General features: G+C 41.1%; 1 protein-coding gene across 7 annotated transcripts in view; it reads left to right on the top strand.

Annotated features, from left to right (window-relative positions):
- Positions 1-14,030, top strand: part of ANKRD22 (ankyrin repeat domain 22) — a 34,278-nt gene that overhangs the window by 19,325 nt on the left and 923 nt on the right. For 2 of the 7 annotated variants that reach the window (XM_062606836.1, XM_062606838.1), the window contains exons 2-5: positions 10,594-10,785; positions 12,255-12,362; positions 12,685-12,762; positions 13,644-13,742. In XM_062606836.1, coding sequence (XP_062462820.1) covers positions 10,594-10,785; positions 12,255-12,362; positions 12,685-12,762; positions 13,644-13,742 — 477 coding nt within the window. Of the gene's footprint in view, positions 1-5,401; positions 5,967-6,055; positions 6,438-7,796; positions 8,816-10,593; positions 10,786-12,254; positions 12,363-12,684; positions 12,763-13,643; positions 13,743-14,030 lie in introns of those variants that run through there. The other 5 variants (XR_009962397.1, XM_062606834.1, XM_062606833.1 and 2 more) reach the window with 5 other exon arrangements.

Genomic DNA, 14,030 nt, shown 5'->3' with positions numbered 1-14,030 from the left:
TTAGTACAAATCTAGCAAAGAATGAAAAATAGGTTAACCTACCTGAACAGGGAAAAGAGACTATGAAAGTACTGCCTGTAAAAAGAGCATAGGAAACAGAAAACCTAAAATGATCAGGCAGGTGGTTTTCCCAGGGCAAGGCTCATCCTTTGCACTCCGGGTGTGTTGACCCCTGCGATTTCCCCAAATGCAGGAAAAACATAACCACATAATCTGCGGTAGTGGGGGACTGTGTCTGCGCTCTCTCCCTCCTATATCTTCTCTCTCTAGTAGTAGGACGCCTTTTGTTAAAGGCTGAGACATGGGTTGGTACACGTGGGCAGCTGGATAAATCTGATAGATCGTCTCTCAATTGTTTGAACACCTGGGATAGTTTTTCCACAGCTGAAATGATGAAAGGGGTGAGATTGTCTTCAGACTCTCAGAGTTGATGAATAGTTTCATCCACTGTTGGAGGCACTATGTCATTCCAGGTTATTGCTGCCAATGAGTGGGCATATGATGCTGGTGAGCTCTGTGTAAATTTCCATCACGTGAGTCGTGTACATTCGACTTCATCTGGATCTACAGATGCATTCCCAGCATCTGGCCTGTGATAGATCATCTCTACAATGGCTGATTCCCTCAGAGACTGGATGCCTTTCTCTGTCGTGGTCCAGTTGGCTGAATGACTCATAACATCATACTTGTATGGAAACCTTTCTTTCACAGCCGTCAAGAGCTGCCTCCAAAGGCTGAGGGACTGTTTTGCCTTTGCAATTGCTTTGTCAATTCCCCCTTCCCTAGCAAGTGATCCCAGCTGCTTGGCTTCCTCACCTTCTAGTTTGTGTTTGTGACCGTCGGCCCCATTGTCCCAGCATCGGAGCAACCAGGTGATGATGTGCTCACCCGGTTGATGGGTAAAATCTTTTTGCATATTCTATAGTTCAGTTAAAGTCTGGGTCAAGAATTCACCTCTTCTTCCTCTGATTCACATAATAATAACTCTTGATCAGATGCTGTCCCATGTAGTAAGTGCATTGGTTCTTTATCTTTCTTCATTGTATGGGTTGCTTTTTGTGTCTCTTTTTTTGCCTTTCCCCTTGTGTACAGGGGCAACTGATATTGGCATGAATTGGTCCTTTGGTTTAGCTGCAACGACTATCACTGTGGTTGGGATGACTGCAGTATCTGTTGTCGGGGCTGGTGCAGCCTCTGTACTTGGGGTATGAGTAGCACCAGCAGCTGTGCTGTCTGTTGCTGTCAGAGTTTGAGTAGCTGCTGTACGTGTCACTGGGGTTGGTGTAGCTGCTGTATTTTGAGTTGGAGTAGCTGCATTGTCTGTTGCTTTGCCATCACATCCAGAGACAGTTTTTTCCCTTTGAAGGTGCTGGATAGTATTGAACAGGGCTCTGTAAGCATAGGCCAAGCCGCAGCACGTTGCCATGATTTGTCCGTCTCTGGTATGGCCAGAATGACCACTTACCTCATTTAAGTGTTTTACCAATTTTTCTGGATTTTGCACTTGTTCAGTGGTGAGGTTCCAAAGCACTGGAGGGGCTCACTGGCCTAGATACTTGCCCATACTATCCCACAGACCCTGCCACTCATGGCTGTCCAGCATCAGGGAAAATCTCTTGGTCCTCCTATATCGTCATTTAACCCCAGACAAGACCCAAACCTGACTCTGCTTTACTTTTGAGATCAGATGAAATGGTCATGAGTAAAACACACTCTGTATGCATGCAGACATGGTGATCCCCATCACAATCAGCAAACAGGTCTCAGGGGTGCCCAAAGGCCATTCAAAACCTTCAGAACTCTCAAATGATGCTGTAAATAGTCTGGTGGGGGAGCTGGGAATGTAAGAGAATGTCTCCTTCATAGGTTGACCACCCAAGGAGGGAAAAAAAAGATGTGTAATTGCTAAACATTTCCATTATATACCCCCCAAAGTATAGAGGTGGTGACCACACTGGGAACACAAGCCAGATCAGTTTCATGATCAATGAGTCTATTGTATTACAAGTCATTATCATAAAGTACAGCAAACCAAGAAACTTAGGCCAAGGCCCCCCAGCCAGTAAAGATTAAAACAGCAAATACCAGCTGTAAATAAGGTACAACATGCTGAAACTCCAAGACCAAGAGCAAATCGGAAACAATGAATGCTTATCACAAATACAATTAGACACACCCTGGTCAGATCTGTAGTTATCTCAACCCTCCAGGCCCCATGTTGAGTGCAGCAAAGAACTGTCCTGGTTTAAACCTAGCCTGTAATTCAAAACCACGCAGCTACTTGCTCACTCGCCCACCTTCCTCCTCTCCCCACTCCCGGAGGGATGGGGAGGAGGATCCACAGAATGTAACTCCCATGGGTTGAGACAAGAACAGTCCAGTAACTAAGGTATAACACAAATCACTGCTGCTACCACCAATAATAATAATGATAAGGGAAATAACAAGGGAAGAGAATACAACCGCTCCCCACCCACCTACTGGTACCCTACCAGACCCAAGCAGTGATCTAGCCCTTCTGGGTAACTGCACCCAGTTTATATACTGGGCATGATGTGCTGTGGTATGGAATACCTCTTTGGTTAGTTTGGGTCAGGTGTCCTGTCTCTGCTTCCTCCCAATTTCCCCTCCTCCCTGGCAGAGCATGAGACACAGAAAGTCCTTGGTCAGAGTAAATAGTACTGAGCAGTAACTAAAACATTGGTGTTATCAGCATTGTTCCCAGGCTGAGAGTCAAAAACACAGCACTGCACCAGATACTAAGAAGGAGAAAAATGAGTGCTACTGCTGAACCCCGACAGGTATACAGAAACTTCTCAGCATGTGCTGTCCTTACTTAGAGAGCCATGCTAGCTGAGATGGTAATATTTTGTTTTGAAAATGCTGGAGCAAAAGTTTCACATAGTATGAAGTATCCAACTATGTCTTAACCCCCAGTATCTGCCAACTCTTTTTTTAAGTACCCTCGAGGTAGCCTGTGCATCTAAAGACATCCCTGATGATCTGCAGGCTTGGAGGGGGAGGACAAAGGGGAATACGTGTTCCTTTCTCTTTTGCAAAGACTGTAAAATACAAAAGTAACATTCATCTAAGAAAATAGTCTGTATATGCTTTTACTTTTGTCTTTGAACCCTATTCTTCTTCTCAAGTACTTTTATAGTTCTCATCAATTTTCTCCCTGCCTTTCATAGAATCAATCATTGAATCACAGAATGGTTTGGGTTAGAAGGGACCTTAAATGATCTAGTACACGGTGACCATGCCTACGGCAGGGGGTTTGGCACTAGATGATCCAAAGGTCTTTTCCAACCATAACTATTCTATGATTCTACGGTTAAAGAATCCCTGCCACAGGCAGGGACACCTTCTACTAGCCCAGGTAGTTCAAAGCTGTATCCAACCCAGCCTTGAACACTTCCAGGGATGGGATAGCCACAGCTTCTCTCAGCAACCTCTTCCAGTGCCTCATCACCCTCATAGTGAAGAATTTCTTGCCAATGTCTAATCTAAATCTACCCTCTTTCACTTTAAACTGTTCCTTCTCATCCTATCATTACTTGCCTTTGTAAGAAGTCCCTCACCAGCTTTCCTGTAGGTCCCCTTTAGGTATTGGAAGACTGTTATGAGGTCTACTGTGAGCCTTCCCCAGGCAGAACAAGCCCAGCTCTCTCAGCCTGTCTCCATAGGAGAGGTGCTCCAGTCCTCAGCATCTCTGTGGCCTCCTCTGGAGTCACTCCAACAGCTCCACGTCCCTCTTGTGTTGGGACCCCCAGAGTTGAATGCAGTACTTCGGGGGGGTCTCATGAAAGCAGAGTAGAGAGGTAAACTCACCTCCCTTGACCTGCTGGCCTTGCTCCTGTTGATGCAGCCCAGTATACGGCTCCCTTTCTGGGCTGTGAGCACACACTGCCCGCTCATGTCGAGCTTCTCATCAATCAACTCCTCCAAGTTGTCCTCAGGGCTGCTCTCAATTCGGTCTCCACCCAGCCTGTAGTTGTGCTTGTGATTGCCCTGACCCAGGTGCATTTTCCACATGATTACCTGTTGTTGAGCAGGCATGTACGAGAAAGAAGCTAGCTGTTTATCAAATGCTTCAGTCTGCTGAGGTATTGCCCAGTTACTATGCTACTTGGCCAATTTTAAATTAAGAATCAGCATATGAGATACTATTGATAGTGAAAATGCATACATGTGTCAGCAGGTTTGTACAGCCCCATTGGCTTTTACAAGACTGCTGTGCTCTACATTGTGTCCATGAACTGATTATGGGGATCAGGATCTCATGTAGGCTAGGATCAGCCTGCTGGCTGAACTGCTGGAGTTGAGCCACAGGATGGGCTGTAACAGAAGTAATCCAGTAGTCACCAGATGAGCACCTTATTCTTTCTCTGGTGAAGGCCCTTCTGACAAACTCTTAGTTCACTTCTGGCTCACATGAAACTTTTGAAGTGTAGTCAAATCGTTTCAGGAAGTAAGAAGCAGATTTCCTGCACAGACTGAGTAGATGACAGCTTGCTCAAGCATTGAGTCTTGGCACCTTCTTGAGAAAAAAAGACTGATTCAGCAAAGAAAGATACAATTTTCAGGATTCAAATCCTCATAAGCATAGTAATGAAACTAAAAGCAGTATGTGAAGCAGAATTAGACCTAACTAGATAAATTTGCATAAGTCTAATACCTCATCATGGTTGGGCTGCTTATCTGCTCTCCAGCTGAAGTTCTGATCAAACTAATCACTTAACTGATTCTCAAGAGGGCCTAAGATGTGATGTTGGATTAAATGGTAATTTACACTATCTTGGGAAAGGTGTTGCCTGAAGCTACCGCAGTGCTTTACGGAGGAGGGTGTGTTTTGGTTGTGTGGGTTTTTTTGGTTTTGTTTTTTTTTTTTTTAATGTTTGTTGGTGTGTCTTTTTTTGAATACTTTCCGTGTTACCATACATTTGTAGATTGGTGTTTGTTTAAGGAAGATTCAGTAAACTACTAAGATGTTTTATGTTACAGCTGAGCAATTTGATGTTTCTTTCAACAAGTTATAGTTTATAAAATCGTGTTTATAACAAGCTGGCTAGTTAATGCAGGAGGATGTCCATTTCTTAGGAACTGGGTGTGAAGAAACACTGTCAAAGAATGCTTTTTCACCTTTGAGTTGTTAATCACTCCTCCATGTCTTTAGGCCAACAGAAATATCCACCACATGCTGAAAGATCAGTCTATTGAGATCCTCCCAACAGATTGTTACAGATGGGTGTTGTGTATGTTTTTGTTACGAACCAATCTAATTTTCTTCAGGTAAACAACCACTAAAAGGGTTAGAACTGGTGCTAGCAAACTAACACTACCATCAGTAGTGCTGTGCTACTTCAACCAGGGAAGGATAGAGAGACTGTAAGTGATTTTATATGACCCTCCACCTCACTGAAGAATAAATATGAGAATGATACGGAAATAAAAACTCTCAAACATAAGACAGGGGGCTTGGATTTAAGACTGACAGTTACATGTATTGTTTTAAAACATGTTTTAAAATATACTTGAAACATGAATTTTAACTATAAAGGAAGAAGATACTTTGGGTTGTCCGCAGACACATGAAATGTGCATGCCCTACTTGGAAAGAGTGTACTACAGAAATACTGTCAGCATCTTATCCTCAGAGCCATGAACACGCAAAGGGGGTGGAGACATCCACAATAATTCTCTTCCCAAAGAAGACCTAATGCAATTTACATACATAATTAGCAGGTTAAACATGAATCATATTCTTTTTTGGGGGGGCTGGGCTAGGAAGAGAAACCTAAGCAAAAGATGATGAAAGCAGCTGCTGATTTAATGAGAGACTGAAGCTAGTTATACCGGGAGCTCTTATGAAGGGTGTGGGATCTAGTTGCTTCCCTTTTCCCAGTAGGCATCTCGAGCTGTTCTTGCAGAGGGATTGGAATACATTTCGTTCAGAAGTAGCTTGGGTGACAAACCAGCTACCATTCATAGTTACTTGTTTTAAATATTTGGTTCATGGTTGTTTTTTTTTTTACCCTTTTCTCCTCCCTTTCTTTGCTTGTGAAACCTTCTTCCTCTCTCCCTCCTACCCTCCTCAGCCTGTTTTGCTACTTTCCTTTTTAGGCAACTGGAGGGTGTTATTGCAAAAATGACAAAGGAAAATGCTTGTGTGTTGTAACTTGTTCTGTCAGTCTCCTGTAAGCTGCTGTTCTCAGGTTTACCTCCTTGGGTTGGGTTTCTGAAGACAATTGTTTCATGCTATCAAGTGGAAAACATTTGAAGGAAATGTATCTAAAGAAAGAGTGATACTTTTAAGTTAAATATTAACCAGATTCAAACAAACTCAAGAATATTTCAAGTGAGGTTAACTTGTTGGGCTGGTGAACAAGAACGAACTCAAGCAGTGAAGAATAGGCATGGGGATACTCTATTCAGAGGTAGGTGACCCTTTTTTGCACAGTAACTGAAGCTATGGAAGATATAGATATTCACTGGGTTTGATTTGTTCCCTTTGCAACCTCCCATACAAGGCTTAAACAGAACTGGATGTTCTTTCCCTTTGGAGATGCTGTACTTCAGCTACTACAAATTGTCAAAAGTACAGTTTGTAGGAGTAAATAAAATGCAATAATCAGCATAACTATTGTGATTTCATGGAGAAAGTACGTGTTTAACACTTTTTGTTGTTCGGTGTTGAGATCAGAATGATTCTGAGCATGGTGCATACTTCACAAACTGCGAACAACTTGCTTGTGTTAAATATAGGTAATAGCTACTGCCCAAGGAAACACTCCCTCCCACCTGATTTCATTTTTAGCTCTTATCTTTATGGGTTTGTCCCCAGACCACGGTCCATTTAGTTTACCCCTGGATTTTAGCACAAATGACACCTAAATCTATTCATTATTTCATAAAGTTTCCGTTTGCACACTTGTGAGCAAGTGAGAATTTTGCTTCCATTCAACTGTGAATACAGTGGATTGCACTGTTGTTTCTTTTCCCGGAGATAGCATTACATAGCTGTTCCTTTAAAAGGTTACATTTCTGTGCTGAAAGCCACCCTTTCATTTTTAAAAGGCTACTTGATGAAATCAAGTGTCTTCTCCTTTTTCTGTATTACAGGGAGCCTGAATCTGTGCATTCAGAAGGTGATGGGCTGGGTAGACTGTGCCTTGTTCTGAAAGGATTTGTTGCCTCTGCATGTCTACTACTCTGAGTTAGTATTTTACAAGAAAACAGTGTCAATTAGCTTAATTAAAGTGGTGTTTGGAGAATGTTCAAATGCTGTCCATATCTTCCATGATTATTAGTTAATATTTCATTTTAAAAAATTTTGAATGAGATAGAGTTTTCTGGATAAAGTATGATTCATTTATACAGTATAGAAATCTAGAGCAACACATACGAGAAGGTGTACGATGCCTTTTCTGAGGAGCAGGGATTGGATACTAGTGCACACAATATCATAATCATGATTCAGACTTTCATGTTCAGTTCTTGGCCTTTGGATGCATTTTAGCGCACAGAAAGAGACTATGGATTAGTTCAGAATATCTGGATGTTCTGAAATAACTCCTTTTTGTCTAAACAGCTGCAAAGTGTTGATGCAATTTAGGCAATCCCCTGAAGTTCTCAAAGGAGTAAGCAATTATAATCTGAAATTGTTCTCCCAGTTGCAAGACTGGCTTTACCTTACCCTCCTCTCTGTTGGCTGAATGCTTTGTCCTTAGTGCCAAGCCTTTAATCTTTATTTCACGTGTGGTAGAACTTGCTGAATAGCTTGAATAGTAAAGCTAAGCAGAGGGAGTTGCAAGAAGCTCTGGAAACAAGTAGACAAATGCAGATGTGTTCACATGGTTCTGGGTAAACTACAAGGTCCTGTTTGCAATCCCATTGCCCTCAATTGATAAAAAATAGAAATAATTAAGAATTCAGTTGTGTAGAGGTATTGTCCTTCCTGACAGCAAAAGTTCTTTTTACTTTTCTTGCACCCCTTATCTGGTGATCTTGTACTGAGTGAACTCAGCCATAAAAACCCTTGCCTGTTCTATGACTACTTCTCACCTTTCTTGAAGCCTCTATCTATTATTCCAGTTAAGTGCCTTCTATAACAGCTTTCTTTTCTTTCTCTGGGAAAGACTGCCTAATACAACATTTGCCACTGGTTGCAGCTTCTGATGCCTTTCTTACACAGGTGACAGATTGCCATGTATTTGTATTTTTTCTTATCCTTATTCTTTCCTGAAGCCTTTTTCCTGAAGTCCTATTGCTATTGGTATTAAAATAATGAGCTTATATTTACTTTGACTGTTTTTTGTACTTACTTAAATATCCTGCTACTATGTTAGCTCCTTCAGTCATGGAGTTGTATTTGTCAGTTTGGGCGGTATATTACAAGTCTGATTTATAGGACTTTTCATATTTCTTTGACTAAAAAAGGCATTTTCTAGAATGAAAACCAGCAGAGTGGGTCTCAAGAAAATCCTATAAACCCAGGAAAAAGTTGTGGAGTTTTTGTTTGCTTGTTGTTTTGTTTGTTTTGGTTTTTTTTTTGTATGAATGAGACATATTAATATGTGAAAGAATCAATCCTACATAGACCCCCAACTGCAGTGAAATAATAATAATTAAAAAAATGCTTCCAGTACATCAATTATTCCTGAATTAGCTGTTGGAATGGATGAGAACCGCTTCCTTACTTTCTTTGTACCCTGGACGTTTTCTGGTTTCAGTGGCTAAAAAAGCATGAATGACTCTTGTGTGCTGGTCTCTGTGCATGACTTCAGCCTCAAATAACATAGTCTTTTAGGGAATGGTAAGTGCTGCACCATTATTAATGGCTCTAGAACTGGGTTCAACAGTAGCGTAAGCTTAAAAAGATCGCATGAGTCAATGACAGTATAGGTCAGAAATGTTTTGGGTTTAAGGGCCTAGCAAGTTAAACTCTTTGAGGCAGAATAGAAAGAAAATCACAAAAGCACACCATTTGGAGACACAAGCTACTGAACTAGCAAGACTCAGAGTAGAAAAGGAGAAAATTTGTGTGGAAAATGGCTGATTTGAGCAGATGCTCAACCAAACAGCAAATCTGATTAATCTTTAAATAAGCAAAGCAATACTTAAAGGCAGGAAAACCAGAGGTGCAGACTGCACCTGATCTTGTCTTTCCTGGAGAAGTTGCACTATTACACATCAACATGACAGAAAGTGAGGTTCTAGAGCATACTGATCATTTAGATGGCACCTGTATGCAGGTCACAACAAGAGGGGTTTAAAAAAAGGAGTTTCTCCTCAAAATCATTAAACTGATTCTGGTTCTGGAGGAATGTAAAATAGCAAATGGTATAGTAGGCTTTTATAAGAATACAGACAGATGTGCAATGTTGCATGTATTCTTTGTAGAGTTTTGTCTGATAAAATAAAAACAAAACAAGAAGTGATGTGAGGTCTGGTAAACTTGTAAATAATCTCTTTAGAAAGGAAAATCACTTCTCTTATGCAGCTGTCCAGAAGATTAAGCAGCAATGATGCTGGAGGTAAAGTTGTGTGGTAGATCAAAGTTTGTCTGAAGTGAAAGTGTAAATAAGATGAATCTTTTTAATGTGTGTGTGTGAAACCTAACTGCAGGCAGAGTGCGGAAAGAGCTTAGAGTTCAGGGTTAGATCTTGTTTACGTAGTGTACTTAGGATGTAATAAAAGGAGGATAGAAAGGAAAACCTGTAGATAATATTCAAAGAAAATGTGTATCTTGGAAATTGGTGAATAAAAACCTCAGTATCAAAGACAAAAAAGAAGAAACTCATTCTCTTTTCCACTGGAGAACTTCAAATGCTACCAGTCTGCTGTACATTCTTACAGGCCATTAGAAGCTCATAGTACTCTTGTCATTCTCAGCCACTCCTCAGATTGAGTTCTTGCTGCTGGAGAGGGAAGGAATTGCAGAATAGGTGAAGGGTGCGTAGAAATAGTGAATAAATAGTTAAGCAGCAAATAGTTCTCAAAAGCCACACTGAGCTGTGGGCATACATGTGTGTATTTTTTAGGTCTGAGGTTTAACTTCAAGCCCTGAAAAGAAACATTGTGGGGGTTTGATTTTCAGCTCTTTGTTGAAAGTGTGGTTTTGTTCTGGGAACTGATGAGTGAAAAGTGATACCTCATTCAGCAGTGTTCATCCAAAAAGAAAGCCTGTTGTAAACTTTGAGACGCAAGGGCTTGTTCGTGCTTGTTTCTTAATACAGTGAATAACTCTGTAAGATTGGAAGACGGCGTTTTTTTATGGTTGCAAATGAACCGGATTTATTTCTTGGATTATATATCTCCGTATATATATGGAATATGTATATTATTATGATCCAAAATGAACAGAAAGTTCATTCCATTGTGCAAAGGCTGCGACTTCCCCAGGCTGCGAGCTGCTGTGTGGCAGCTGCAGAAGTATCTCTTACCGCCATCTTCTGGAAGTCGCCTAGAACCACCTATATCAAAAGTGCTTGGCAGCGCTTGAGTATTTTAGGATTTTCAAGTCAAGTCAGAACGAGAGGTAGGTATGCTTTAGTGAAATGTGTGCTGATTAATATTATCGTCTTTCTTCAGCCCATTTGTCAGGCAGCTTATAATAACGATTTCAGCGAAGTTCAGTCCCTTCTGGAGCGTGACAGCAACTGTCTGAATATCCGGGACAGCTTCAGTGGAGACACCCCATTAATTTGTGCATGTAAACAGGGAAACAACAGGATAGTTAGCTATCTTCTAAAAAGAAATGCTGATGTCAACCTCAGAAACAAGGTAAGTGGCCGCCCCTTCTGTAGCCTTTCTTTGCCTCTCTCTTTTTCTCCACCCTGGTTAAAAGGAAGGTCTGAAGGACAGCCTGTCCATCTCTCACAGATGTGTGCCTGTGGAGAAACTGACTCCACACAAACCTGCCTTATTGCCACTGCAGACCTGCTTTTGTCATGCTACAGAACAATAGCATGACTCGTAATAGCATGCTGGGGGGCAAGGAGGGAAGCCTTTTACTGTTCTTCCTGTGTTCCCTATTCTACACACACTTGTCATGCACAGGAGCTGTGACTCGCTATTTTCCTTAAGGTGATGAGGAAGTGTGGTTTTGTGGTAGGTTACAAATAAAAAGTAGCTGAAAGGTGTGTGCTCTGGTTTCATTAGTAACTTATTCTTACGATGTTAGAAGCGATAAATAACCAGGGAAAGCAACCCAAAACTTCGTCAATTCTATTGTATTATCTCATACTCCAAGGCAATGCTTAGCAAGTTCCTATACATTTGTGGATGATCTTCTGTCTCTGGTTTCCAGTGCATGTTTATTTCACAGGAAGGCAGGAAATTATCATGAGGTCAGTGGCATATTCTATCCCATCTCTTCTTCTTGATGCAAAAGGCTCTCTATCTTACCTCAAAGTCCCTTTGAAAGGGCTCAGGATTTTGCAGTAAGGTCATTTTAATAGCATTGGCAGCCATTTGCTAGCTGTGCTTGCCTATCTTAAATGTGTCTTTGCTTCACCTTTGCAGATGGAATCATTCCCTTTGATGCAGAGCTCAGCTATGGTTCTCAGAAACGAGAATGGGAGCAGAGGATAGCACAGAAAAGCTTTTCTGTTTATTTTGGCCACAGTGTAGCACTGTAACCTGGTTTGTCTAACTCCAGCATAACAACCTACAGGAGATTTAACACAAGTGGTCTTTAACACCCAGATTTACAGCTCTGCCCTTTAGTTGCCTTGGTACACTTGGTATTCACAGTTTTTTTTTTCACTCTGCTCTCACTAGAGAATACAGGCTGGTATTGCTACTTGCCTGTGTTTCTCATGTGTGCCAAAGGAGATGCCATAAACTCTCATATGTCTTTGTTTCTGTAACAAGCACCTCTATAGGAAGAGTCACTGTGGGGATTTTTCCTACTGGTTTAACTTGCTGGGTGGCAGTAGCAGCCACATGTCTACTGTGCCCTCTTTCTCTGCAGCCATGTGCAAGTTTGTAGACATATATATGGAATCCTTTGGATCCCACATCCTTCTTGCATGTGTAGCCCAATTTACATGAGCCTGTATATGTTAAATGTGCTTCTGCTTAAGGAAGTAAAATACATGTGTCTGTTTCTGCTTGAAAATCAGAAAATATTTCCAGTAGATAACCTAAAAGAAAGTCTATGAAATATAAAATGGTCTACTATTGCCAATATTAAATAAATATAATCAGATCACTGAATCTGGTACTAATCAGAGTTATTTTGTGTTTAGAAGGACCGCACTTGTCTGCATTATGCTGTGAGAAAAAGGTTTACCTTCCTTGACTATGTGCTCATCATTATCCTCATGCCAGTGATGCTTATTGGATACCTTCTTATGGTGAGTCTGGGTGAAATGAGGAAAAACCCTGTACTTTTTCCTTTCCTCTTATCACCTTTCTCATGGCAATATTTCAGGCCAGGAACCTGTATAGGGTATGGACTGCTTTTTTAAAGCAAAGGCTGATGGAAAGCAACAGAAGAAGCAGGGATTTTGTCATGACTATAATTGGTGAAGCGACAGAACTGTATTACTGCATCAGTTTGGCATTTGCAGAAGCAAATTTCTTTTAGGAAATAATACAGCATTTAGCCATAATCTCCTTTGTACTATATGCAGATGGACTGTCTTACAGTGTTACTCCTTCCCTTGCGCCAAACAGGTCTCGAAGACTAAACAGAATGAAAACCTGATCAAGATGTTGCTTAGAGCTGGAGCCGACGTTAACGCTACAGACTTTGTAAGTGGGTTTATACAAATGCAGATGTGTTTCTTATGCATGCAACAATACTAACAGACTTATAAATCTTCCAGCAACAGAATCCTGCTTTCAGAGTAAGATCTAGGACTGAACTGACTGTCATGCACTAGGAGGATTCAGAATTTCTCCTTGACACTTAGGCAATGGTTTTGAGACGTACACAGAAATAATTCTCCACTGACCAACTAATTCTCCGTTTCTGATCAATGCCCTCTTAAAAGAATCCAGGCAAGACAGGCTGAGACACTTACATATTAAATACCTGATCATATAAGGGTTCTAGTAATATAAGGGTCTGAGTTTATCATTATTTATGAGTTCTTGGACTGGAGCAGATTTGAGGGCAAAGGCCATGTCACAGTGCTAAACCCTGCGTCTTTTCTTGGTCTTCAGAGTGCATTGATCTGCCATTTGTGGAGTTCAGTATCCAGTGTCCTACTTGGGTGTGGAAGTCAGCCCCCCTACTCTAAGGTAGAAAAGGATAACACCCAATTCTAGCAGCAACCAAGTTCTAAAAGTGAACTGTGAACAAACAGTATTGCTTAAGACATAGTCGTTGAGATCAAGATCATGGAATCCTCTGAAGTTAGTAAAGAGCTGTTGGCCTCCTGCTGAAGATAACAGATGTTTTCTAGCAGCTGCATCCCAGGGAAGAAATGATTTTTTTTGTTCCTGTTGCTCTTACGCAAATGTATTTTTTTTGTTGTGTAGTGTCATGCCAGGAAATGGTATGTCTTTTGCATCCAGGTATTGGGGGGAAGCTGCTAAAGCTTTGTAGTAGTACTTAGGTAGTTTTACTTACCTATGATTTACTAACAAAGTAATAGAACTAAAGTTCATCTGCTTCTGTTTCCCTTCAGTCAGGCAGCACAGCACTTCACTATGCTTGTAAAATGAACAACCAGGCAGTTATTCCTCTACTGCTTCAAGCTCATGCAGACACTTCTTTAAAGAATCAGGTAAGAAGGTGAATTTGATAACTGTATTTTCTTATCGTGATGGTGAACCAGTACATTGTAGGCCTTTGCTGATGTACAGCAGTTTAAAAAAAGAATGCATAGCTTCCTGTCAGCAGACTTGTTTGCTGTGGGGTTTAAAGCAAAGTTTGCTCCATTGCCTTGTTGGCAAGAGCAATTGTAAAGTCCAAATCCTTCACTGCTGGATTTCCACCAATAAACATTGCCTGGTTGTCTACTGGATCTTCTTCTTAACTCAGAAGTGCTCTGCAATTGTTCTTAAGATGCAGG

This window comes from Pezoporus occidentalis, unplaced genomic scaffold (genome assembly GCF_034315485.1).
Source record: "Pezoporus occidentalis ecotype Australia unplaced genomic scaffold, CSIRO_AGI_Poc_V1 ctg98, whole genome shotgun sequence".
Classification (NCBI taxonomy): Eukaryota; Metazoa; Chordata; class Aves; order Psittaciformes; family Psittacidae; genus Pezoporus; species Pezoporus occidentalis.
Note: the sequence above shows the minus strand (reverse complement) of the source record. Positions and strands in the feature narration are given on the sequence as shown.